The 26,886-nt window shown below is 37.4% G+C and overlaps 2 protein-coding genes across 2 annotated transcripts in view; one reads left to right on the forward strand and one right to left on the reverse strand.

Annotated features, from left to right (window-relative positions):
- Window positions 1-1,295: 1,295 nt before the first annotated feature.
- Window positions 1,296-20,293, forward strand: SHISAL2B (shisa like 2B; the record flags this gene model as incomplete). The annotated part of the gene is made up of 3 exons (XM_079918901.1): window positions 1,296-1,486; window positions 5,864-6,021; window positions 20,169-20,293. 3 exons carry the CDS (start codon window positions 1,296-1,298, stop codon window positions 20,291-20,293), a joined length of 474 nt encoding a protein of 157 aa, XP_079775027.1.
- A 126-nt stretch (window positions 20,294-20,419) lies between these two features.
- SREK1IP1 (SREK1 interacting protein 1) overlaps window positions 20,420-26,886 on the reverse strand; it is a 61,940-nt gene continuing 55,473 nt past the window's right edge. The window contains exon 5 of the mRNA XM_079918335.1: window positions 20,420-26,587. Coding sequence (XP_079774461.1) covers window positions 26,398-26,587 — 190 coding nt within the window. The 3' untranslated portion in view covers window positions 20,420-26,397. The remainder of the gene's footprint in view (window positions 26,588-26,886) is intronic.

Genomic DNA, 26,886 nt, shown 5'->3' on the forward strand with positions numbered 1-26,886 from the left:
CATGGGACCCAACTCTCCAGGTTTAGGGGAATCTTCCTATAGCTAAAACATACATGGGAAACCCAGAGGATGGTACACCATGCGATCGGGAAAGGTTTCTAAAACGCACCAGAGCCCTCTCTCAGGCCCTGGAAGGGTTCCCCCTTCCAGTAACATCTCTAAGTAATTTAACTGCATCCCAGAACAAAGCTCAAGAATATTTATGCAAATACAAAAACATACAGCACCCAGTAGGGTAAAATTCATGATTCTGGCATCCAATCAACCATCAGCTGAAGGAAAGAAGCAGAAAAGGAAGAGGAAGGAATAAAGTTCTATCTCAGAAATTTTATGGATGTTATAGTCACCTCCTCTCCTATCTTACGGCTATTAATATTTTCTTCTTTACACATCATAGTATTGTTTGAATTATTACAAAAGCATCCATTACTATCGTTATTTTTAAAAACTTGGTCAACAAAATGAATCACTAAAGTGAGAATACCAAACAAAAAGAGAACAAGAGAAATTTCTGCAGTGCTTTGAAAGGATGAAGTTCTCTCTCTCCCTGCTTCCTTTGCCTCCTCTTTCTGCCTACCTTTGCAGGAAGGCCTCAGTTTCTTTACCTCGATCTCTAACCTGTCCTTCCTTTCTCAGGTTAACTGAATACAGAATGCATGGCTAGTTTTTGGAGAAAATTTTGTTCTTGTCTTTGATATTTAAATTGGCAGATTTTAACATCTTACACATACTTCTCAAAGAAGAAGGGGTACTTCTCAACAGCCCCTCACTGGTAGTTCAGTGCCTTTTGTTCTGCCCTCTACCCTGCTTCCCCGGCCCTGCTCGTTTGCCTGAAACCCATCTGCCCTGTCCCTAGGCAAAGGGAATTTCAACTTTGGCTGCATCCGTTCAGATGGCAAACACGTCCCACACCACCCCTCCCGTTCTCCTTCAGGTGGAATCTCTTTCTGGCATGGAGTGGGGACGCCTCCGTCAATTGAGGAAAAGTGGAGAGACGTCAGGAGAACGTGGAAAAAGCAGACGAAGGGAGAGGGAGAAAAAGGTACAGGGCCGGAGATCGGCAGATAATAGGACCACTCAGTAGCGGGAGGGAGAAGCGCGTGTAAAGCGACCAGACACCATGGGGACGAGGGGAGGAGAGCGAGCAGAAGAGGCGCGCCCCAGGCTGACCGCCCAGGCAGTCAGCCCTGCATCGCAAGAGGCGAGCACGGCCGGAGGGGTCCGCGGGCGGGGCGGGACGTTTGTAGCCAGGGCAGATCGGGGGCTTAGCGTGCCCCTGCCCGCAGCCGCCCGAGATGAGCGAGGCCAGCCGGGTGTGCTCCGGCTACTACAGCCTCAACCGCAGCTTCGTGGAGCCCTTCCAGTGTCCCCAGCGCGGCGAGGGGGCCACCCTCATCTACTGCTGTGGCTTCGCTGACCTCAAGTACTGCTGCAGTGAGCCGGGCAGCTACTTCCCCTACAAGCATAGCTACATGTGGAGCCTCAGGTGGGTAGGCAGGGGGCTGGCGGCCATGGGGCTGGGGAGGCGACGAGTCGTGCCACGACGGGAGGAGGGAGGTCGCCCGCGTCCTTGAGACCTGCTCGGATCCCCCCGGGGGGACAGGAGCCTCCGAGGGCTGATGAGGGCCCTGCAGAGAACCCACTCGGTGCCACCCCCATCCGGCGAGGGTCGGGCAGTGGCGCCAGAAGTGTGAATACGCCGGGGTCCCCGGGCGAGGCGCGCGCGGGAGGAGAGCGGGCTCTGCGCCCAGGGCGCAAGCAGGGCCGCCCGGCGGGAGCGGACTACTCTTCACTCTCTCTCGCCGGCACCAGTCCGAGGCCTGCGGCTCTGCGGGCAGAGAAAGACAAGCACATAACTTAAGGAGGAGGTTTTAATTCTCTTTTTTATTTGTTTGGGCATTTGGTGCATTTGAATGGAAAAGGAGCTCCTTTGAGACTCAATGTGTTAACCAAAGATCAGAGTATTTTAAGCCTCTTTGCCGGTGAGAAGGAATTGGCTGTATCATTTAAAGTATCAATAAAGGGTGTGTGTGTGTGTGTGTGTGTGTGTGTGTGTGTGTGTGTGTGTTTCGACGTGCACAGGCAACAGGGCTTTGTAATTTGCCCTCTCAGTTGATCTCACACAGACCCCCAAACAGAAGTGGAGACCCACAGAGAGGAAGAGTTTCAGTTGCTGTGATTACACACTCCGTTGAACCTTTGCAGGACACCCCCTTTCTCAACACTTGAGCTCTTTGGCCATTGCTGGAAAGTGAAGAGACTTTCAAAGGTGGTGTCTTTCTTGCCTCTTTTTCCTATGATGGTAATTTAACATATTCCAATTCGTATTTACACAGATATTTTCATTACGAAATGCTTTTCCCCCCTCCACTCCAAAGGACTGCAGACTTAGAACCTGATTCTTTCATTTTGACTGGAGAATGAATGGGGTGCCAGGGTTACAGGAAAGAACTGCCACCCCACCTCAAACTGTTACTGACAAATTAGCTTATGTCTGGGAGAGAGAGAGAGGCTAACTCTGCTAAGTAAGAAGAAGAGTATTAGTTCTCCCAATCTCCTACCATGGTCCAGACTTTAGCACACATGTCAAGTCTACAGCGAATGACTTTAAATGTTATTTCTTAGAGCAATAAAGTCATTTGTTTTTGCACACTGCAAGCTTCAAAAAAATCTCAGAAGGAGTGCCTACTTACCAACAAGTTCAACTAACAAATTTGTATCATGCCAGAACAGGAAATGATGACAATTTATCCCTATTACTTGGGGAAGCAATTTGTATTGCACTGGCATATTATCTGGCCTTTTGGAAAATAACATAGTAGCCTGGCTCTGAGTCTTTGGAGGTGTTAATAATGGTGGCAGCACCTCCATGAGAGACTGGAACTCTTAAGTCAAACTCAATTGGAAAAGTGCCTGGGATTCTCAGGTCCCTGAATAGTTCCAAAGTGACAAGCAGCAGAGGATAGAAAACCTTCCTAAGGTTTATGAGGGCACAAAGGAATGAACAGCTTGCTGGGGTCTTCATTTAGCATTGACAATGCAGCTCAGTTCCTGGGAAATATAAAAATCATTTCAACTGATGGCATCAGTTGGCAATGTTAAACCTGGGTTTCTATATGTATATGTATAGCTGATTCACTTTGTTATAAAGCAGAAACTAACACACCATTGTAAATCAATCATACTCCAATAAAGATGTTAAAAAAAAAAACCCACCTGGGGTTCTTCCTTAGTTATTGAGCTCTGAGAACACAACGGGAAGGTAAAAATTTAGAACTTCATTTCCCTCATATTCTTTGCTCTCTCCCCTAATTTAAAATAGTCCAACTGTGAAAAATACCCCAGAAGTCATTAGCATTTGTTCTGAGATTCTGCAGCCACTGCAGAAAGGCACAGGTATGGTACCTCCAGGTGAATGAATTTGCTAAGTAGGAGAATTCATTAATGTGACAGCAGCTACAGACCCTCTCTCAGGGACTGCAAAGCAAACTGCCCTATGGTGCTGTGAGGAAAGCATAATTCTCCCTTTTCTGTGTCTGGCCCACTCCCATCTCTTCTCCTCTTATAAATCCCTAACCTCTAAGGGTTTCCTTTGGAAACCTTCAGGACCTAGGAAAATAATGTGTGTTGCACAGGGCTACGCTTGAGTTCAATAAGTTATGTGTTGAAATGAATATTTTAGGAGATTCCCAGAGCTCCATCTTTATCTAGAGTTTTACGTGCATAAAGCAACATTTCTATAAAGTGGAACCATGACAGTGAAACAGTTTGTCAGTATTATGAAGAACATCCTTTTATAACAGGAAGAAGTGACATGCTTTGTTTTTGTTTTTCCTTCCAATCATGTGGCCTGGTTTTTAAACTGTGTACATGTAAAGTCTGTAATACATACATTGAATTTAATTAAGTTGACAATTTTACTTTTAATTGACTAAATTATTTTTTCACTTTGAAGATGTTTTTAATAACCGGGTTCTCATTTCAGGGATCTTTCCAGATGTCTGGCCTCCTAGCTGCTTTATGAAGCAGATAATGTTAATTAAGTGGATTATGTTCCCATGTGTCTGTGCAGTCCTAACCCTCCCTACACATATGATCTACAAAAGTCAGCTTTGGTGCAAACAAGCATGAAAGAGGAGTTGCCAGAGCCAGGGAGTCTACCTCTTGGAAGAGAGGGCATCAAGTGAGGGCAAACTCCAATTTAAATAAGCAACTATATACTGACTCTAGCCAGAAAATTACCCAGTCTTCACTTCTGTGCAGGGCTAGGGGAACTGGGCTGATAGTAATTAACAAGCACAAGAATCTTTTGAAGTCTGCCCCCATGTCTGGCTCAGGAGGCAATCTCTAAATTGCAAGGGGGCTTTATCTCCTTAAATTAAGGATAAGTAGGATGAGCTTAGCCCCTCACTTTTTTTTTTTTTTTTTTTTTTGGTGGTAACCGGGCCTCTCACTGTTGTGGCCTCTCCCATTGCGGAGAACAGGCTCCGGACGCGCAGGCTCAGCGGCCATGGCTCACGGGCCCAGCCGCTCCGCGGCATGTGGGATCTTCCCGGACCGGGGCACGAACCCGTGTCCCCTGCATCGGCAGGTGGACTCTCAACCACTGCGCCACCAGGGAAGCCCAGCCCCTCACTTTTAATTTTGTTCTTCCTCCCAAAGCAGTGACACACCTAGCACCCCTGGTCAAATTCTCCCTTCCCTCACTTTTGGCATGTCACATTTGTTCACGCCCTAATCTCTGGGAAATAGCAGAAGCTGAAAGGCAAGACAGGAAAATAATGAAGGAAAAGATCACTACTTTTCAGTGATCATTTCAATGATTGTTACTTTTCAATGATGATTACTTTTCAATGACTACTAATGGATCAAGCACCAGTCAATTATCGTTTATTTCCATTTATGAAACATTAATTACAAGCTAAATACTCTATTAAACACTTTTAATAAGTGTGCACATGACTATGGGAAAGTCAATAGAAGCATCTGCTCTTAAGCAGCTTAAAATCTAATTATAGGTGTTTACATACCCACACATACATATTGCTCATGAAGGTAAAGTACATATGTTTGCATATTAGTCTTGCAAGATAATTTTCTTTTTTCCAAACTTCTTTTCCCATTTAAAAATAAGTTCACAGGTTTCTGAAAATTGTATTATTTCTCAAGTGATTAGACTTATAGATAACTGTATCAGAAGGAATTGTTACAAATTTAGTGCAAATAATATCATATTTACACTGCATTTTTAGAGGAAAGTACAAGGGTTTCTTCCTAAATGCTAGAAGCTATTGGTGTTATGCTCTTTTAGAAAGGAAAAATTCAGATTGAACATGAACTTTACATAACTTTCATAAACATTGCTTTCCTTTAATTAAACTTTGTTCTCCTCTCTTGTAATGGTTGTGGTTTTGTATATTAATACATGATAACTCCCATACATGTCTCCAAAATAAAAGTTCTACACTTCCGGTAAACATTTGTTGCACTGTTTTTGCAGAGGTAGATATCTTTCTATTCATCTTTTATTGGTGAACCTAATCTTTCCTCCTAAAATATATTAATAATAGAGGTTTATCTGATAGAAATGTTTTTGAACCATCCCTAGAGAATCATGTGACCTTTTACTGTAATATGAATTCACATGGTATTCTATACCAATATTAACATATAAATGTATAGAGAAATATCATAAGAATTTGATGGTAGAAAAAGGTGAGCCATAGATTTCAATCATATACTGTTTATAATAAAACATAATTTGGTATGAATGACTGAAGCAAGTATTAACAATATTTAAACCTTTGTTTTACGTGCAAACAAGTTTGTGTGACAGTCACAGTGTTTTTTCTGTTTTCCTCAGCATTGGCGCTCTGATTGGACTGGGAATTGCTGCCCTTGTTTTACTTGCCTTTGTCATCAGCGTCTGTGTTCTTTGCTACTTATTTCTGTATACAAAGCCTCAGAGATTAGACACTGGCCTTAAACTTCAACACCTAGAGGCTATTTCCACTCAAGAAGGTAATCAGTAACTGTTATTTGTAACCAATTACCTGTAGTCTGTTCAAAATAATAACCTGTGCCTGGGTGACAGATCATTCTGTTAGCAATGAATGCTTTTTAAAAATCCAGTTTATTGGGCTTCCCTGGTGGCGCAGTGGTTGAGAGTCCGCCTGCCGATGCAGGGGACACGGTTCGTGCCCCGGTCCGGGAAGATCCCACATGCCGCGCAGCGGCTGGTCCCGTGAGCCATGGCCGCTGAGCCTGCGCGTCCGGAGCCTGTGCCCCGCAACAGGAGAGGCCACAACAGTGAGAGGCCCGCGTACCGCAAAAAAAAAAAAAAAAAAAAAAAAAAAAAAAAAATTCAGTTTATTATATGTCTTTATAAAACTTCACGTTAAATTAGGTCTTAATGATGAAATACCTTGGAGGGATTGTGCCCAAGGAAAAATAGTGGTAGGATGTAAATATTCTCATGAAAAAATAATACACTGATCCAGTAAATCCACCTTAATTTATTTATGTGTCTCTCAGTTTTAAAGGTTGTATCCTCTTGGAATTTTTAAATTTTGTTTTTGATGGAGCCAAAGAAGTCAAATAGATAGAAGAACAAAATATCCGATAATTAATTGTCAGTGTTGCATTGCTCTAGATTGGTTAGTCAGTAGTCAGTTAGGCATTACCTGCGTGCCTATGGTATGCAGAATTCAGAGGAGGTGTATTAAGTAATTCAGAGTCATATAAAAGAAACTAAAGAATAAATAGAAGTCAGTCTTTGTTCTTGAATAGATCACAAACTAGTTACGCTATACAGGTATGTGTATGTGTGTGTTTGTGTGTGTAGTGCAAGTATAAAGTAGAAATGTTTATGTAAGGTTTTCAGAACTGAGTCTCTTTGTTATCTTAATTATAATGTGCTACACATACTACTCATTATCATTATGAAACAGAAAGAATTGTTAATTTTTTTTGTGAATATAAATTTCTATTAGTGTATTTTAAAAGTAGTGATCATGAATTTTATTTAGATATACGTATTTTGAATATATTTTTAATAAAAATTTAGAATCTCTATATTACAGATATATATGTTTAGAATAAGACACAGGTGCTCACTAACTTCTATTTAAAAAGAAAGTGAAAAACTTTCTTCCAAAAAATTTAGAAAATTTCCTTCCCATATGCTCCATTTTAGCTGAATCCAGAAACATGTTTATGGAGTACATGCTGTGAGATCTTCTCAAATACACTAGCACCGCACGATTACTTTAGCTCTAGTTTTCTTCTCTGTAGAGACCTCAGAGGGTGCCCTGTATCACAAAGCAAGAAGCCAAGATCCCTTTGGAGTTCTTTTTCTGAAGTACTGTTTGGAGATTACATGGCCGAATCGACCAGTTGTTAGTTGAATTTAGTCCGATGGCTTAGACTCCGTTTCTCCACAGGCAAAATGAAGCAGTGGATTATCAAATAATCAAAAAGTAAAATAATTTTTGTCTCAATTGCTTAGATAATTTAAAGTATCAGTTCTTAAATTTTATTGTGTGTAAGAATCACTTAGGGAGTTTGTTAAAACCACGAACTCCAGACTCTGCATTTTAAAACAAATAGCTCCTCTTCCTGCCCTGCCCTTGCTCCCCTGCTGTCTACTCTCCACAGAGAAGCCAGAGTGAGCCTGGTAAAACCTAAGTCAGGTCAGGTCACTACTCTGGTCAAAACCCTAATTGCTTCCCATCTTTCAATAGATATGGAGTCCTAAACGTGAACTATGGGGGCTTTTGTGGTCTGCCCTTTACACCTTTATTTCTAGCATCTTATGCCCAGCCACCTTGGCCTCTTTGCTCTTCCTTGAAATTCCTGCCTCAGGGCCTTTGCACATGCTGTGCCCATTGTCTGGAATGTTTTTCCCTCACTTTCACTTTCTTTAAATCTTTACTAAAAGTCACCTTCCCAGGGAGTTCTTCCCTGGTCACTCAATCTGCATCTTTAACTTCAACATTTCATGCCTTCTTCCTGCTTTACTTTTCTCCTAAGCACTTACCACTAATCAACTATATATTTTACTTACCTGTTGTCCAATTTTTCTCTACTCCAACTAGAAAGTAAGTTCCAGGAAAGTAGAAATTTTTGTCTTGTTCGCTCACTACTGTTTCTCTAGTGCTTAGAACACAACAAATGTTTGTTGAATGAATTGAATGAAGTAGCACCGCACCTCTGTCGTAGGTGATCAAAGGAGCATGTTTATTGTCACCATTATAGTCATCAAACATTCACTGAGTGCCTCTTCTATACAATGCAGTGTGCTAAATAAAAATTGATTATTTTTCCTGATATTTTTCCTGATCTATCTCAGGGACTGCTCCAGAATTTTATTTCAAGCTGGATCTGAGAGCCCAGCAACAGAATTCGTTGGCTTGTTGACTCAAGTCTTTGTAGTCTTATGGCTCTTTAGCTAAGGAGATCCATTAGTGCACTTCCTATGTAGTTAGTTGAGGCTACTTTCTTACAATGAAATATCCCCACTCTGGCCCTCTGAAAAACACTATGTTTATCAAGTCAGCAAATTAATTCAATACACCTTTCCTGAGTGCTTACTCTTGGTAAGGCAGAATTTTATATGATCATTGCCTTCTGCTGCTTTCAAATTAGATGATTTTGGGCCCTTTGGTTGACATTAACCAAATAAGACATAGTGGAGAGCAGAAGACGAAATAGGTAATCCAAATGTCACCTGGAATAGGAAGAGAAAACGGTTCATATTTGAAAGCGACCCTTCAAAGTGATAATTAAAAACCATTGCTGTGCCTATCGTTAAATATGCATGCTTCATTCCAGTGATTCTCCCACCGAGGGATAAATGTCAGTGTTCTAGCTAGTGAGAAAACAAGGCTTTATTCCACTTAAGGAATGCCTTAAAGGTTAGGAACATTATGTTTGTGTAATAATTAAGCAAGTAAAATTACATTGGAGGAAAATTGGTTTCACCAGTTACCACTCCTTTCTTTGAAAACTATCTGTTCTTAAGAGTTGGCCTCCCATTATTTTAATTTTTAGAATTGAGACGTTTTTCATTACAGGCAATTTGAATGGCCTAAAGGGAAACGTGTTTTTGTGCACATACTAAAACTGACTTAAGGCACTGGACTTTTTTGTTTCTGTAAATGACAGTAGCATTAAAGAAGAAACAACAGGCCCAACACGGAGCCCTTTGTGCTAAGCCCCACATCAGCAAACCAAAACCTTACCTCACTGCAGTTTCAGCCTCTCCCAGGAGTGAAATTTTAAACCTATCCGTCTGGAATTTCCTGATCAACACTAGTAAGGTAATCTTCAGGATAGAGCCCTGCCCCTCCCCTAAAGGAAGGTGACCTGCCTGAAAAAAAATCCTTTCTTTTGTTTATGACTTCCTTGTCCTATCCCCTTCTGCCTATAAGACTCTTCATTTCCTACATCTTCTCAGAGCCCCTTTCCACTTGTTAGATGGGATGCTGTCCAATTTACAAGTCGTTGGATAAAGCCAACTAGGTCTTCAAATTCACTCAGCTGAATTTTGTTTTTTTAACAATAGTCTAATCTTAGACTATTTTGCCAAGATTTTTCTTTCATGTACCTTTGTTCTATTGGGGTTCATTATTTTTAATGTATACAATTTAAGACTTTATACATTTTGAATTGATCCTGAAAATAGCAGGTCTCTCTCTGGTAGTGCCTGTAGAGTTTAATTGGGCTACCTCCAGGGCTCACTTTGTACAGAGGTTCTATTGCTAAGCAATTGATCGGTCTTTACATTGTGTTCCATAATCATTTTCTTTCTTTTTAACTTTTGTGTTTTGAGTTACGCCTGTATCAAATGCCAATGTTTAAAAGAATACCGTGGTTTGTAAGTTGTACTGTATTGGACAAACAGTTCTGAGCAGAAGACGGCTGTGTGAAGGGCATCTTTCTGAGTAGACACCCCTGGGGCGAGGGCTCATTTCATAAGACGTGGAAGAATTAATGGTTAATGGGGGAGCAATTAAAGGATGAATGTCTTAGATCCCGGCTTCCCAAACTTTTCCACTGGAGAATCCTTAAAGGTAGATAAGAAAGGAATGTGTACCTTCAGAATTCCAAGGGTTAGAATGGAAAGCCCTGGCTTGTGAGCTTTAAATTATGTGAAGTTGCCCATTATATTTTTTAAATTGTGGGAATTTTTAATTTGATTGCTAATATAATGACTTATTTTACTCTAATAATAACATTATATCCTTTCCATTTCTGAGTAAAACTGATGCTCCAAGAAGATAAAATATATTCATCCTGCGGTTTTGAGTATCCATTGACACCCTAGGGTTGTGGAGAGGGGTGGAGAATCGAGAGGGTTCTTAGAAGCAGAGTTTTTGATGAAAATGAGAAGGGCAGAGAGTAGAGCTGCTTGACACAAATAAAATAATACTGTTGTATGGGAATAATAGACAACTCCAATTATCTATTATTTGGTAGTCTCTTTTGCAAAGGCAGGCAATATAAATGGAAAAGGGTAAGCAAATCAGCAGTAAGGCACAGGTTGTCTAGGAGAAAAGCATAAATTATATATAGAATACTGAGAAAGCAAGCAAATTTGACGATTGTGTATACAATTGTTTGTTCTGCCTGTGAGCAAAATGGGACTTGGACCGTTCAGAATAGTCTACTATATTTCTTCTTAGAAGACACCCTTATACCCCTGGAAAGAAAACCTTTCCCTTAATTCACTTTCATTTTAGGAAAATTAGAAAATATAGAAAAACAAATAACTTCATCCATGATCCCACCACACAGAAATAACAGATATTAACACCACGGTGAATATCCTTCATGGATTTTTTTTTCTATATATCTATAGATACATGTATATATAACAAAATTGGGGAAAAAACGAATCCTATAACAGCTTTTCTTTTTTCACTGAACAACAATGACATCATCGTTTGCCAATAAATAAACACCACTTTTAATGATTACATTTTATTACCTTGGTGGAGTGCTATGAATTTTTATTCTTTTATTTTGACATAGTTCACACTTCCAGAAAAGTTGCAAGAAAAGTATAGAAAAGGTTGTATACCTTTTCCCAGATTTACTAATTGTTAATATTTTACCTCACTTTTTTCAAAATTGACTTTCTTTTCATGTATATTTTCTGAACCATTTGAAAATAATTTGCAGATATCATGCTTTTTAACCACAAATATTTCAGTATGTGTTTCTTAGGAACAAGGATTTTTTTTCCCTACATAGTATTACAGGACATTTATCAAAGTCAGGAAATGTAACAGTGATAGAGTAATATTATCTAATCTGCAGTTCATATTAAAATTTTCCAATATCCTTAAATAGCTATTTTTTTCTTATCTACGATCTAGTCCAGAGTTACATCTTGTAATTAGTTATCATATTTCTTTAGTCTTTTGTTTTTGTTTTTTGAAACTTATTTTTATTTTAAATCATCCTTTTACCTTTCTTTTTTTCAATTGAAGTATAGTTGATTTACAATGTTGTGTTAGTTTCTGGCTATACAGCAAAGTGAGTCAGATATATATATATATATATATATATATATATATATATGAATATACGAAGTTACTATTTTTCCTTTTGCCATTACTAAGTAATTTGTTGGGAGGTATGAAAAAATCCTGTTCCTCCTCCAACTTTCACGCACCCATTGATGGCTCTTGACTGAATCTTTTCATTCAAAATTTCAAGATAATTTTAGAATTATTATTATGATAGCTATGAAATGGTGATTTTCTAACCTCATCATTCCTTCTGTGTTTATTAGTTGTTATTCTACTACAAGGAAGAGCTTTCCCTTTCCCCCTATTTACCTATTAATTAATTTATTAATATCAGTATGGACTCAGATTCTTTATTCTAAAATAGTCTATTACTATCATCATTTATTGATTCTTAAATTATCTCAGATTTGGCCTGTGGGAGCCCCTTTAAACTGGGTCCTATATCCTTTTGAAATATGTCCATCACTTTTTGAGCATTTTTTTTTGCTCTCTGTCACAAAATGTTCTTGAGTAGCCTGTGCTTTTCCTGTTCCAGCCCTGAAATCTGCCATTTTTCCAAGAAGTCTCCAAGAAGTTGCCCTTTTAGTTGGAATGGTGTTTAGAAACCAGTCTGGGTATATCATATTTTATTAAATTATTGACTTTGAACTAGCTTCCATTTTTTTCTATTATACACAAGCATTGAACATTGAAGTATTTTCCTAGCATAAATCCCTAGGAATGGAATTGCTGACCAAAGATTTGGTACATATAAAAGTCTTTGGATACAAATTGCTAACTGTCCTCCAGAAAAGTACTATTTCATGAGTATTTTTATTTCAAAAGATATATATCTTACTAATTTCACTGAGGGAAACAATACAGTGTTTTATTTTAAATTTATCTAATTACGAGCAAGGGTGGACATTTTCATATTTATTTGTCATTTTCTTTGTGGTATATTGTTGCTCATATCTTATACACATTTTTCTATGGGGGCGTTCATTTTTCATTGCTTTATAGGAACTTTCCATACAGTAACTAAATTCTTTTTCACATATATTGCAAGTATTTTTCATAGTTGTTCCCTTTTTAATTTTATGTGACAATTTTTCAACTGTAGAAGTTTCTCCTTTTGTGATTTCTTCCTTTAATTTCATACTTAGAAAGTTCTTACTTCACTTTAAGATATAAAGATATTCACCTATATTTTCTTCTAATGCAATACATACATTCACTTGTTTTTTAACATTTAAATCATTAATAATCCTGGAATTAAAATTTTTGTGTAAAGTGTGAGGTAGGGATATGCCTTTATTTTTATTTTACAAATGAGCCAATTGTCTAAATATTTATTGGGAAATCTATCCTTGTTTTCTTGCCAATTTAAAATGTCACCTTTGTCATCAACTAAATTCTTATATATACTGGGATCTGTTTTTAGACTTTCTGTTCTGTTAAATTTATCAGTCTGTTTATTCTTAAGCCAATAATATACTTTAAAAATTACTGTAGCTATATAATTTAATATCTAATTAGGGAAGATTTTCTCTTCCTTCCCATTATGCTTCTTTTTCAGTTTCTTAGCTACTCTTGTTTCAGTATTCCAAATAAACTTCTGAATCACATTGTCAAATTTTTAAAAATCAAGTGGCATTTTGATGGGTTTTGTATTAAATTTATAGATAACTTTGGGAGCTATTTTTCTTAGTAGCCTTAATATTGATTCAACCAAATTCTACTCAAAACATTTATTAATTACGCTGCCACATTATTTTTAAATGCCATTCTTTGTTTCAGAGAGGCTTTAAAAACTCACTGAGATCTTAGTAGAAGATGGGGTAATTTGAACTCAATGGCAGAAAAGGTCACTTGTGTCTCCTAAAGGGGCCTTTCTACTGAAAATAATGAGTCTGGAATTTCCTACAACTCTTTTTGTTTCTAGAATGTAGAAAACCAAATTGCTCAGCAGAGCTCCTGCTACTTTTAGCATTTGTGAGTCCTCCTCAGGGAGCGGGGTTAAGCAATGCTGGTGGATGCTGGAACCAAAAAGCAAAATAGAAGCCAGTCTCTCAATTGTGAAAATCCATTTAAAGGATTTAAAATATCAGCCAAATTCCTTTGTGAGCTATGTTAGTCATCTATAGTTGAATTTAACAATGCAGAAAAGAAAAAAAAATGTCCAATTGTGGAAAAAATAGGGTAGGGAAAACATTTCTGGAGAGAACTGCCTTCATTCCTTGATGGATGGGCAAAGCAAAAGGGCAAGTCTAAGATTCTAACTTTCACAATGGATTTTTAACTGTATTTACACGAGATACCTGCGTATCCTCAAGGGGAAGGCAGGGCATTGAAGAAGGGAGAAGTCAATAGGTCAGGTCAGTAGGCAAGTTTTGCTCACTTCACCGTTTACCTCAGATCCAGTTCTTTGCATTGTATTAAATTTAAAGGGAAAATGTCCCCTAGTAAATAAAGAACACTTTTAGGGTGCAAATTTAAGATTGCTTGTTTCCACTAGAAAGAAATGCAGGGTGAGTGGGATGTGTAGATTTCTACTAAAGTGAGCCAGCTGATTAGTCATTGAAGCTGCTGTTGGGCAGCAGATAGGTAATGCAGAAGCTAGAAGGACACAGGCAGATAATGGCAGAAAAGCTTAATTACCGCTCTGCCACATAGCCAGGAGATGAGACCTGCAGAGGGCCCAGCATTCTTTTGATATTTTGAAATGGCAGGTAAGAGCAGAGTTCATAGAAGATTTATAGGATAAATGGATCCCTGAGGAATGCTTCTGAAAATGAATGTAAAATTTAACTATTATAGAAAAAATATATTGGCCTAGTTTGTGATGAGGCTAGGCGGATTTTGTTTGATAAATTTGATTTAAATGGCGAATTTTATTTGCTTGATGAATTGCATTTAAATTTTGGCAAAGGCCAAAACAAAGCTTTAATTTAAATGCCAGGCTGAGAGGTATAGGATTAAAGGAAGGTTGAGATTTACATATGATGACCAGACTGAAGAAAAGAATAAAAATGGGACACTAGCAGCAGAAGGAGCAACTAATGTCAACCCAGGAAAGCACAGTGATGTTGGATCTTCCCAGTCTGCACTCAGGTAAAGAAAAGGAGAAATTAAATTAAAAAAAACCCTTTATATGTAACAAATCCCTTAAGAGCTCAATGGTATAACAGATTTCTTGTTTAAAATTTAATCCATGTTGTAACCTCGTGACAGAAGAGGCAGCTGGTTTTATCTCTACTCTGTTGGTTAAGAAATTCGTTTCTATTTATTAAAGGAAAACTAGGAAAAGGTGAGGTTGCTGAGACTTTTCCTCTTCTCTCTTTAAAAATCATTCCAAAGGGATGCAGTTAGCTGGACTCTGATATCACTACAGCACAGCCCACTTACAGCAGTTGTTTTTTCCATAATATGCCCAATTAATTCTATCTTACCAGAGGGATATACATTGAAAGCACGTTTGGACTTTTATAAGCTGCAGGAAGAGAGGGAACACCAGGGTGTTGACTTGCTAATCAAAGCTCCTGCTTCAAATAGTGTCAGTATGGTGTTTATATCAAATCTTTTCTTGTTCCTGTAGCAAATCAGTTTGGTTAGGGGAACTGCATTGCCTTAAGAAGCCAATCTAAGAAATGATCTTTGTACCTGCACTGGTTAGAAGGATCCAGTAGTCAAGGAAATAATGAATCAGGGCTGGGGAGTGGGGGGTTTTACAAGTCCTAGATGAAGGAAAATCTATTGATAGGATACTGGAATGTATTTTGCAAGCCTTTAAATCTCAGAGGGCAGTAGACAGGTTAAACTCGTTGTTTCCAGAAAAACGCGTAATGGAAACCAGAGCTGTCAGAATAGAGATGGCTTAAGAGAGAACCCCAGACTAAGGGGTTCTTAGAACCCCAAACTAAGTGAGGAAATAAATTCCTGAGTTTAACTCCCATAAAAAGAAAAAAAAACCCTGTATGTGACAAGGTAGAAAAACCACCTTGAAAGTCTCACTAGAATATTAAGAATTTAAGTATGTAAAAACCTTAGGAAACATGAAGGACTTGAATTAATCAAATGTTATAGTCTTCAGACTTCCAGGATTTCAAATAAAAGGTTAAAATTTTAGATGTTTGGGCTTCCCTGGTGACGCAGTGGTTGAGAGTCCGCCTGCCGATACAGGGGACACGGGTTCGTGCCCCGTTCCGGGAAGATCCCATATGCCGCGGAGCGGCTGGGCCCATGAGCCATGGCCGCTGAGCCTGCGCGTCCGCCCCGCAACGGGAGAGGCCACAACAGTGAGAGGCCCGCGTACCGGGAAAAAAAAAAAATTTTAGATGTTTAAAAAAATGCTAGAGGGGCAAGATAGGGGAAGAGGATTAAGAGGCACAAACTATTATGTATAAAATAAACAGGCTACAAGGATATATTGTACAGCATAGGGAATATAGCTAATATTTATAACTTTAAATGGAGTATAATCTATAAAAATACTGAATCACTATGTTGTATGCCTAAAACTAATATGATATAAATCAACCATACTTCAATAAACAAAGAAAAGAAATGCTTATATAAGATACAAATTCTGCCCAGATAATATGAAACTAATTTACATCTTAAATCCTTGGTCTTTTACCTTTACCTGCTGTGATACCGGAGAGTACAAACGATACTGAACCATAAAAATAAGGCTACAAACATTTTGTTTTTCAAATATTACAAATGTTATATAAGGAAAATAGTTTCAAGGGTCTCTCTCTCTCTCTCTATATATATATATATATACCCCATTACTTAAGTATTTAGTAGTTAAATTTGAATCCATATATCTTTTAAAGTCTACTTTGCAAATAACAGTCAAGAATTTATCAGGTCATCAAATTTTCATGCTAGCTTTCCCTACTACATTTATCTTAACCAATTTTGCTTGCTGACTGGGCAAAGAGCTACTTGCCAGGCTAGAAAATGTTGTGCCTACAACAAATTAACTTTCTGTTGTTTTTGTTTAAAAATCAAATTATATAGTCAAAACATTATGATTGGATGTTTAGAAGTAGAACATTAATTTAACACCAAAAGAGTTTAGATGTAATGAAATAAAGCCATATATTGTACTGCTCTAGGCCCTATATTTTAAAATTATGATACTTTTAATATTAGCCCAGAGAATAATGCCACACATTTCAGGCCTATGGGCAAGATGTGGGAGCTGTAGTGAGACATCATCGTTCAAAACTTATCAATAATATTGCTCCTTTGAGTGTTGATCTATGAAAACCACCCATAGTGAGGGATGTCCTCAGTGACTCTAGAAAGCAGTCTATACAATTAGTTATAAATGGGCAAAGCCAGGCAGTATGAACACACTTAAAGGTGAGGCTTAGACTTATCTAAAGAAAAAAAGTGAAAAAGTCATATAAGAAGAGAGACTAGATGGCAAAAAAGTAGAGGAAAGCTACTTCTAAGAGTGAAACCTCTTGGCTAGTGAGTCCCCCTTCCCCTTAGGTAGGTTTGGAGCACATTTTCCAAAACCTAAAGGACAAATAAGAGTTTTTCAAGCAAAGATTAGAGAATTAGGGATATCAGGCAGCTGGAAGTATGCAAAGGCATGGGGCAGAGAGAGAGCAAGAGAGCAGGCCAAGTCTGGGGAGCCTGTCAGTCAGTATTTCTGTGTGTCTGAAATGCCAAGTACCAGGAAGGGAATGGGGCGAGCTGAGCCGGGACAGGGAAGTAGGGCTCATCCTCAGCCTAACCAAGAAATTAAGATTTGATCCTAAAGAATTTTAAGCAGAGAGAAGCTGATAGTAAATGCCCTGAGGAAACATTATGAAAGTATTAACTATTATTGTATTGCTGATAGTTTTGCATCTTTTCTCACTTAACATTGTATTCTGAGCATTTTCAATGTAATTAAAAATTTCTCGGAAATCACTTTTTCAGATTAAATGGCTGCATCATACTTATGTACGATAATTTAGCAATTTCCCTATTATAAATTTAGGGTACTTACAGTTTTTTGGTATTGAAAAGAATCAGTGAATATCTTTATAAGTTTTAGAGCTCATCTCTTATGGTTTCCTTGGGAACTTCATGCAAAAATCACAAGGTAGGAACACTCCAGACTTAAAAATAAATGTACCAGTTTACACTCCCATCATGCCATCCCACTGGCCCTGCTTTCTAGGGCCAAGCAGGACATCCCCCACTATGGGTTGATTTCATAGACTAACACTCAAAGGGGTAATATTATTGATAAGTTTTGAAGGATGATGTCTCACTACAGCTTCCAGATCTTGCCCATAGGCCTGAAACATGCATGGCATTATTCTCTGGGCTAATATTAAAAGTATCTTGTTTAAAATGTGGAGCCTTGAGTGGTATGATATATGGCTTTATTTCTTTTCTTCTGAATTTTTGTGACGGTAAAATAAATTACTTAAATTACTCTTGGCCAAGAAAGATTTTATCTGTTCCTAATTGAGACATGAAAAATGGTAATTACCTTTTGAATTTACATTTCTTTCTGACTAGTACATTGGAGATTCAGTAGATCTTTTGCCCATCTCTTTACTGATTAAGAGGTGTTAATGTCTTACATATTGATATGTAAATTCTGGTTATATGTTAGACATGCATCATGTGTTCTAAACATTTCTTCCCAGTTGGCTTTCAATCTTGTCTTTTGCAATCTACAACTTTAAAGTTTTTACTATGCCACACTTTCAATCTTATCATTTCACTCAACAAATTTATTGAACATTAGCTATGTACAATGCAATTCTTCTGCATCATCAATGAAAAATATAGTAAAAGATCTCTGGCATGTGGTGCTTACATTTTAGTGAGAGGAGACAGATAATAAACATAATAAAAAGGTAAATTATATTAGAAAATAAATGCTATGGGAAAAACTGGAGAGCAAAGGGATTGGGGATGGGGTGGGGGGAATGTAGGTTGCAATTTTAAATACGGTGTTTAGGTCTCATTGAAAAGGTGACTTCTGAGCAAGGATTGGAAATTAGGGAGTTATCCTGCAGACAATCTGAGGGAAGAGCATGCCAGACAGAGTGAACAGCCAGTGCAAAGGCCCTGTGGCTGGAACATGCCTGAAATGTTTGATCAAAGAGGTTGGGAAGACAATCTGAGGGAAGAGCATGCCAGACAGAGTGAACAGCCAGTGCAAAGGCCCTGTGGCTGGAACATGCCTGAAATGTTTGATCAAAGAGGTTGGAGTGAATGAGAGGATGAAGTAGAAGAAGATGAAGTCAGGGAGATTAATGGTGTGTGTGTGTTTGTGTGTGTGTGTGGACATGTAGGCCATTATAAAGACTTGGGTGAAATGGAGGGTTCTTTGCAGAGGACACGCTTTGACTTATGTTTCAAAGGATCACTCTGAGTGTTGTGCTGAAAATAGAACAGTGGTAGCAGTGAAGGTGGTCTGATTTTGGATGTGTTTTAAAAAATGTAGTCAACAGGCTATCAGATAAATTGGTGGTGGGGTTGAGGGAAGAGGAACCAAGACTGACAGAGGTTTTTGTCCTGAGCAACTGAACACATGGAAGTTGCCGGCAGTTGAGAAGAGGAAGACTGTAAGTGGATTGGGCTCTTTTTTTTTTTTTCCTGGGAATGATCCAAATATCAGTTTTGGACTAAGTTGGAAATGTCTGCTAGATATCCAAGTGGAGATGGCAAGTTGAGTCTGGAGTTCAGGAGAGGTGTGGGTTAGAGACACATATCTGGGAGTCATCAGCAGAGATGGTATTAAAAACTGTGGGACTAATCAGCCTAAGATGCTTGGGAGAGGAAAAGGGACCAACAAGAAAGATGGAAAAGGAGCAATGGTGACACAGGAGCGAGTCAAGGAAGGGTGGCATCTGGGAAGCCAAGAAAGAAAATGCTGCTGATAGGTCAAATAAGATGTGGCTTGTGAGCTGAACTGTGGGTTTAGCAACAGGGGGTTATTAGTAACATCTGTGATTTCTTGCACTGCTTTTACATAATTATAAAATTATTTAAATATATTTAAATTTGCATATATTGGTGAAATATATGACATTATTTTCACACTTAATTTTTCTAACATCATTCATTGATTAATAATCCATTTCTTTGCTATGAGCTTGTTAGTCTAACTTCTGATGAACAAATATCCACATTCCTCTACCCTTGTGCATTTTGGACTCATTTATATAGAACGAGTGAATGGGATTGTGGGATGAACATGCTCTTTTTAAATGTTACACTCAACTGATTATAATGGCAAAGCCTTAAGATTGTTGTAAATTATTATGATCGATTTTAGTTTTGTTCCCTTTATGCATAAGGACAGTCACACTTTTATTAAGCAACCCAGAAACTGTTACCTTCTGACCAAATGTGTAGTTTCCTCCGTGGAATTGTGGAGAAAGAAAGGTAAGCATGGAAACGAAATCCTTACTTCTGTTACTGAGTATTTCCCTTATTTGACTTTCAGGAGAAAATGCTCAAAAACAACTTTGAAATGATTCAATTCTCACTCATCCATAAGGTCTTTAGGACATCATATTTCCAACGTTCCTAAAAAGTTTATTTTTTTAAGGACAAATTTTAAAGTAAGATTTGATGTCATAATTTCAAATAGTTATTTCATTTTGTTTTGTGTATTTGCAGGCAGCTCAAATAGAAAAACCAAAGCCCCCAGTTCAAATTCAACAAATGAAACATTCTATGAAGCTGATGATATAATTCAAGAAAAGACAATGGATATGACACAAATCAACACTGCTTACTGTTAAATATCCTGTGTTGTAAAAGCTCACTGGAGAGATGGAGCAACAAAAATAAAGAGTTCACTTCAAATACAGTTTGTAATAATACTTTTCAAAAACTCACCACGCACAAAGCAAGACACAGCTGCAGTTTTGATCATTCAATTAATTTATTAAACACCCACTAAGGTTTCTGATAGATTTCCATGTGCATAAGTTTACTTTTATTTGCTAATTAAGATGTTTCTACATTACATGAAATTATGTTAATACTTCAGGAGAAATTATAGAATTTATCAATAACAAGATAAGCACACCTATGTCAGTGAAGAACAATGAGAAGTTTATGTCACATTACCAGCACTTCACAAGTTTCTCACACCTCGAGGCAGTTATTTTTATAAGAGATGGTACTAGATAAGTAAATCTCGGGGGGGGGGGGGGGGGCTTATGAATGAGAAGTGGTGTGTTCTTAAGTCTCTTAGAAATCAACCTATGCCTTTTTTAGGGGATTTGCTGTATTATTGCCTTTATAAAAACTAACATTCAATAACAAAATGTATCACTATGTATAATTTGCATGATAAATATTTTCTGCAAGGGATAACCATAACAAAAATCCTTCACTGATAAAGTTCCTAAGGAATTTCTAGAATGAAAGTTATAAAACAAACAAGTTAGTTTTCTGGTCCAACCTAAGGCTACTGCAGTGGTATCACTTAGACATCTAGAAATAAAACCACAGTTTCTGCAAATTAAAATTGTTTTAAAAGATTTTTATTCATAAGTGTGATTTCTATTATAAGAACACAGACCTGGTCCTATAATGGAATTCAATAGGAAAAAAAAAATAATTTTAGGCTGGCTCTGCTGAACACATCTACCGTATTGTACAAAGTTTCTGTAGTTAGAAGACTAGCCTTTCAAAATGTGTCAAATACAGCCTCTCTGGTCTGCTGGGGGAAAAGAAAGGAATGCCTTATGGCTCTCAGGTATGCAAACTCAGGGTTAGAAACTTTTGGCCATTAGCCTGTCAAAATTTCTACTAAGAACTGGGGATTCCAGTGCTGTCCAGTAGAGGTTTCTGTGATGATGGAAATGTTCTTTCTATATCTGCACTGTCTGGCATGGTAGCCACTAGCCACATGTGGCTTACTCAGCACTTGAAATGTGGCTAGTGCAACTGAAGAGACACATTTTCATTTAATTAATCTAAATTTCAATAGCCACATGTGGCTACACTGACAGCATAGTTCCAGATCATTATTGCAACACCCTACTGCCAGTGTTGGATTTCACATTCAAAAAGAGCACAGTATTGCCAATGTTTAAATATTAAAATTGCTCAGAGTGTGTGTGAAGTCTGAAAGTTGAAACATTTCCATTACAAAAATGACATGTGGTCATAAAAGCAAAGAATTTTCATCTATTTTTGTGAAAGCACATAAAGTGTGGGTACTTCTTCATCTTTTATCCAGCTTTGATAAAAAAACCCCAGAAAATTGGCTATCTTGATACACAGATATTAATAATTATATTACTGATTAGATGTTGCCTCAGGTGAAAATCTAGGTTGAGAAAGTTAGTTAAGGCACTGGTAAGTCTACTTTTGTTGCTCAAGGGGAAGAGCAGAGGCCAGACAAGAAGCAGGAAACTTAGAGACTCAGGGCCAGCAAAATGCTCCTGGTTCCCCAGACTCTTCCCAACCTGTGGGACAGGCAAACTGGGGCTGGGCATGGCTGCATGCATCACGGGCTGTGCTCTACAAGAGGCAACCCAATTCTCTGGCGCTCTGCAAAATTTTAGAGGAGTTGGGAGGAGACAAGTGAGGTCTGAAGATCCTGGGCTTCGCAAGTGAAATTATCATTGAGCTGGCCTAACAAACCCTACTGTTCTTGGATGCCAACTGCCCAGGAAAATTGAGTCTTAGCACTTAGTATCAGTTGGAATCTGTGGAGCGCTCCCTGCCAAGCCAGGAAACCTGGGGGAGAGCAACAGGGCTATCTAGTAGACCAGCTGGTGTGTGTCACTGTGACTTTGAAGCAGTTGCACTTCGTAATATTGATTTAAATATTAAAATAGTCAAATCAATATTAAAAATATTAAAAGAAGCCTTACCAAATTACGACGGTCTGCCTTGAAAAATATATTCTAAAGGATTTATAGCGACTGAAAATACTAACATAACAACACAATATATTCTGTTAGTCAAAAATAACCTAAAATAAAATTAAAAGCAAAACACATTTCTATGTACATTTGCATGTAATTCTGGGGATGGGTCTGATAAAGAATAGAGTAGCTTTTCAGAAGACTGTAATTTTTAGAAATCAGAACTTAGAAAAGTGGGCCTAGAATAAGAGATCAGATAATAGACTATCAAAGACTCAAATTATTTTCTATGTGGGCTTTTAATGAGACTAATTTCATCCTTTAAAAACTGTGGGATTGGATTATGAAATGGATGAAACCAAACCTCAATAAAAGTCATTTCTTTCCTTAAAACTCTCTAATGGCGTCTCTTGCTTACAGATAAAGGCCAAGCTCCCATACATGGAACATAAAACCTCCTTCTCTTGTACCTGAGAACTTAGAATGGTGGTCTCGATTCTTACCACTCCTGCCCCACACAGGGCTTATAATTCTTGACACAAACGCCCCAGCTTTTTCTATTGTGGGCTTTGTTCACTGTACTCATTCTGTCAACTCCCACTCTCATCCTCAATCAAAATGCACTGCAGGCATTACTTTTTCTAGGTAGCCTCTTCTAACTTCTCCAGACTATGTTAGGTGCTCCTGTGTGTTTCTATAAACCCAATTACTGCACTTAATATCTAATGATGAGTTCTGCTGTTTCTCCTACCAACTAAACTGTGAATTCCTTTCAGGGAAGCAAATGTGTCTTATTTATCTCCGTATCCCTGGTATTTAACATAGTGTTTGCCATGCTAGGCACTCAGTAAATGTTTATTGAAGAAAGGACTCAATGGCATTTAACAAGACTATTATTGATAACTCTTCAATCTAGTTTAATTGAAGGTAACCTAGGCCTATGTAATTTTAGACAGAATGAGTCATAAATACAGACACACACAGTTGTTTTACGCACTGATGTTTTAGCCTCAAAGAACCAAAGATGTAAACAGATATGTATTAAGTATGAAGAACTGGGGATCCCTCTGAGAGCTTTTAGCCAACAGAAGATATGGAGAAAAGAAATACGGAACTGTATGGGGCGTAGGTCCATCAGCCTAAAAGCAATAGTCTCAAAGTATTCAGATAATCAGGTTACAGATACAAATCTAAACATAAATTCTGTCTGCATCTAGTGAAAATAACATACACTGGGTGGTAAGGATATGAACCAAATACCAATTATCTGCTTAAAGAAGTAACATGTGTTTAACAGTTACATTAATAAATTCAACTTCTACAGTTTACAGAATGCTACCTGCTTATCTGTAACAATTTATAAATGAATATAATAATTTATATTCTAAATGAAAATAATTTCTAAAATAATATTATTTGAAGTATTGATAATTATATATATTAAGAACTAGAAGGGATCTTAGAGATAATTTGGTACAATATTTTATAGATGAAAGACACCGAGGCCCAGCGAAGGTAAATTACTTTGTTGAAGGTCACACAGGTAGCCAGAACGACTAGGACTTGTGTTTTTGGCCACCGTGTGGCATGCGGGATCTTAGTTCCCCGACCAGGGATTGAACCCCTGCCCTTTCAATGGAAGCGTGGACAACTAGGACTTTTGGATTCTTACTATTAAGTTCAGTTTTCCTTATGCTACATATTGCCTGAGAGGAAATGTCTCTAATTTTCTCCTACAATATATTAGTGAGATTTGCATCCAAACCCAATAATAATAACAAGATCACTTCAGAAGAAAGTTACTTTAGTAAAAATAAATGAATTTTATTCAGATGAGATCTTTCATAAATTATTCTCAGACTATGGGAAATTTACTCAAGAATAATTCCAAGAGTTTTTTCTGGGGAAAAAAATTACTGAACGTTAAAATCTTTTAATTTGTGAACTCTTATTAGTTAATGAGGGCTGAATTTTATATAACTCTCCTGAGCCACTGATTGTCTCAGCATCCAGATAACAAATCTGATAGGCCAACTTATTATCTCTACAATTAACAGAAGTAAAACTTACAAATAACTGGATCAACTCTCGTGTCACTACAATTATCATTTTTAACCATGTTACACACTCAACAGGATGAGACCATATGTTTGCATGTAGCATTTTCTAATAATTTTTTAAAGTTTTTTTTTTTACTTATTTTTCTCATACTGATAACCAAAGGATTGTATTTTCCTAAAATATAGTTTTCAAAAATACATAAACTACAGCAAAGGCAAAACAAACCCTTAAAAACCTAGTAGCTCTGTGTTTCTCTCCAAATAACTGACTAAGCTATTTAAACAAAAGGATTTCTTTTTAAGGAGGCCATAGGATGAAGTTAGGTTATGGAAAAGCTACAAGTGTGAGCACTTCCATGGCTGTAATGTTAGAAAAGGGATGTGGATGTAGCTTCCCTAGAATCTGCACAAGGTAAGCATATGCTAAGAGGAGTTATGAGGCTCTCCCAGTCTTACTGAGGTCATGCCAGATAGGAGTGCTGGGTGAAGGAAGAATCAGTACACCTTTCCAGCCTGTGAGGTTATGTGTACTTACCTGATTTCATCATAATGAATTCACCTGCAGCCATGTCTGTAGGCTACCAATTTGAAAATTTATAACTGCACCACAGTGAGGTACTTACAATCTTTGGTGCTGTACCATGATAATTAGTTGACTTTCGATGCTGCTACAATAAGTATTTAACTTATTGGACATAAGGGATATCCAAGTATCATTGAGAAATTAAAAAAATGTAGAAACATTTATATCTACAACTATGTGTTTGAAAATGCTAACTCATATAAAATTTCCATTGTTATATAAAGACTTTCATGATGTAACTCCCTGACTCTTAAATTTTAAAAAATACAGAATAAAATTCTTAATCCTAAATTTTTGTCACTGCTCCTGAGGTTTATGATTGAAGTCAAAGAGAGAAACACCCCAAACTAGTCATTTATGAAACCATAAATTCAGTGGAAACCTGCTTCAAAACTACAAATTATTTCAGACAAATATATATGTATGTTCACGTTTATAAAAAATTTCCACATTATTCATAGAAACAAGCGTCATAAAATTTACATACCGAATACAATAAAAATCAGTTCTAATGAAGATTTAGCTGTTATCCTCCTAAATAAAAAGTTCTGTGTTTGAGGTAACTCTTTAAGACATGCCAATATGGCATATTTGTAAAACAACCCAGGAGTCTATCTTAAAAATCCTGCCCAACACAGCATCATCTCTATGAGACCTACAAGTAGGCTGAACTAGACTTGTCTTTTTAAGCAAGGAAGAAATATTTTGTTACAAAAACCAAGGAGGCAGGTACTAGAAACTCTGCATCTCAGAAACCAGTGAAATTTTGTTATAAATACTTTCATTATCATCTTCCTGCTGATGCCATTCATTTAAAAAGTTCTAGTCAAGACCAATAAAGCAGCTTCATCTCCTGTGACATCCAAAAAAAGCCAAGATTTAAAAACAACAGTGAAAAACTTCACTCTCATTATACATTATCATAGGATATAAAGCTATGAAAATTTTCAGTGTCAAGCGCAAAGCATTATCCCCTACCTCACTTTAACACTGGAAGGTGGACACTTAATTCAGCAGTACTCATTAACTGCCAAGTATATTGCCTGTGTTGACTGTAGTAAAGCCATTTACAATCAACTTATGAAGTAATAACACTAGCCAGACACACACACAGAGGAATACCAAAAACGATGAGTTTTGTTGCACAAATATCCATACTTGGGGCATGGCTATCAGGTAATAAGACTGATCCAATACTCTATAATCATAGTACATTAAAATACTGCCAGACAGTAATGGGCCCATATATGAAAAAATGTCTATATGGAAAAGGCTGTGATTTATTGCCAAGCATAATTATATAGCAAATTTCAAGGAAAGTCTAATAATTTTCAAAACCATATTTTTAAATTTAATGGGTCAGGCCAAAGTCTCAGTTACTTTTTGGAGATTTCAGAACTATTAGGGGCAGAGGAATGCTTTTCCTTTTTTCTCTTCTTTTTGTCCTTTTTGTGATGCTTCCCCTTTTTTGACTTACTCTTTTTCTCTTTTTTCTTTTCTTTCTTCTGATATCTTTGTTTCTTTTGTTTTGAAGTGTCCTCTTCAGTGGAACTGGATGAATAAGACCTATGAGTAATAATGCATGCTGACTGATAATTGTATTTATGGTTGATGGGTACATTTAAATGGAATTTGAACTGCCTTAAATCCTTCTTGGAATAAGGTGGGAGTATAAATATAAAGGAATTCAAACAAAATGTGCTTTATATATTTGTATTCTCTTAAAATACGGTATTCAGAGTTTTTGCCACTTAGCCAGAGAAACTAACAAAACAAATGTCTCTATTCTGCTCAGTTCTAGTTATGAGTTTTAAATTCAGTAAGGATGAAATAATTTTTCTGTGACTTTCAGTTTTTCATCCTGT

This window comes from Stenella coeruleoalba (assembly GCF_951394435.1).
Source record: "Stenella coeruleoalba genome assembly, chromosome: 3".
Lineage (NCBI taxonomy): Eukaryota > Metazoa > Chordata > Mammalia > Artiodactyla > Delphinidae > Stenella > Stenella coeruleoalba.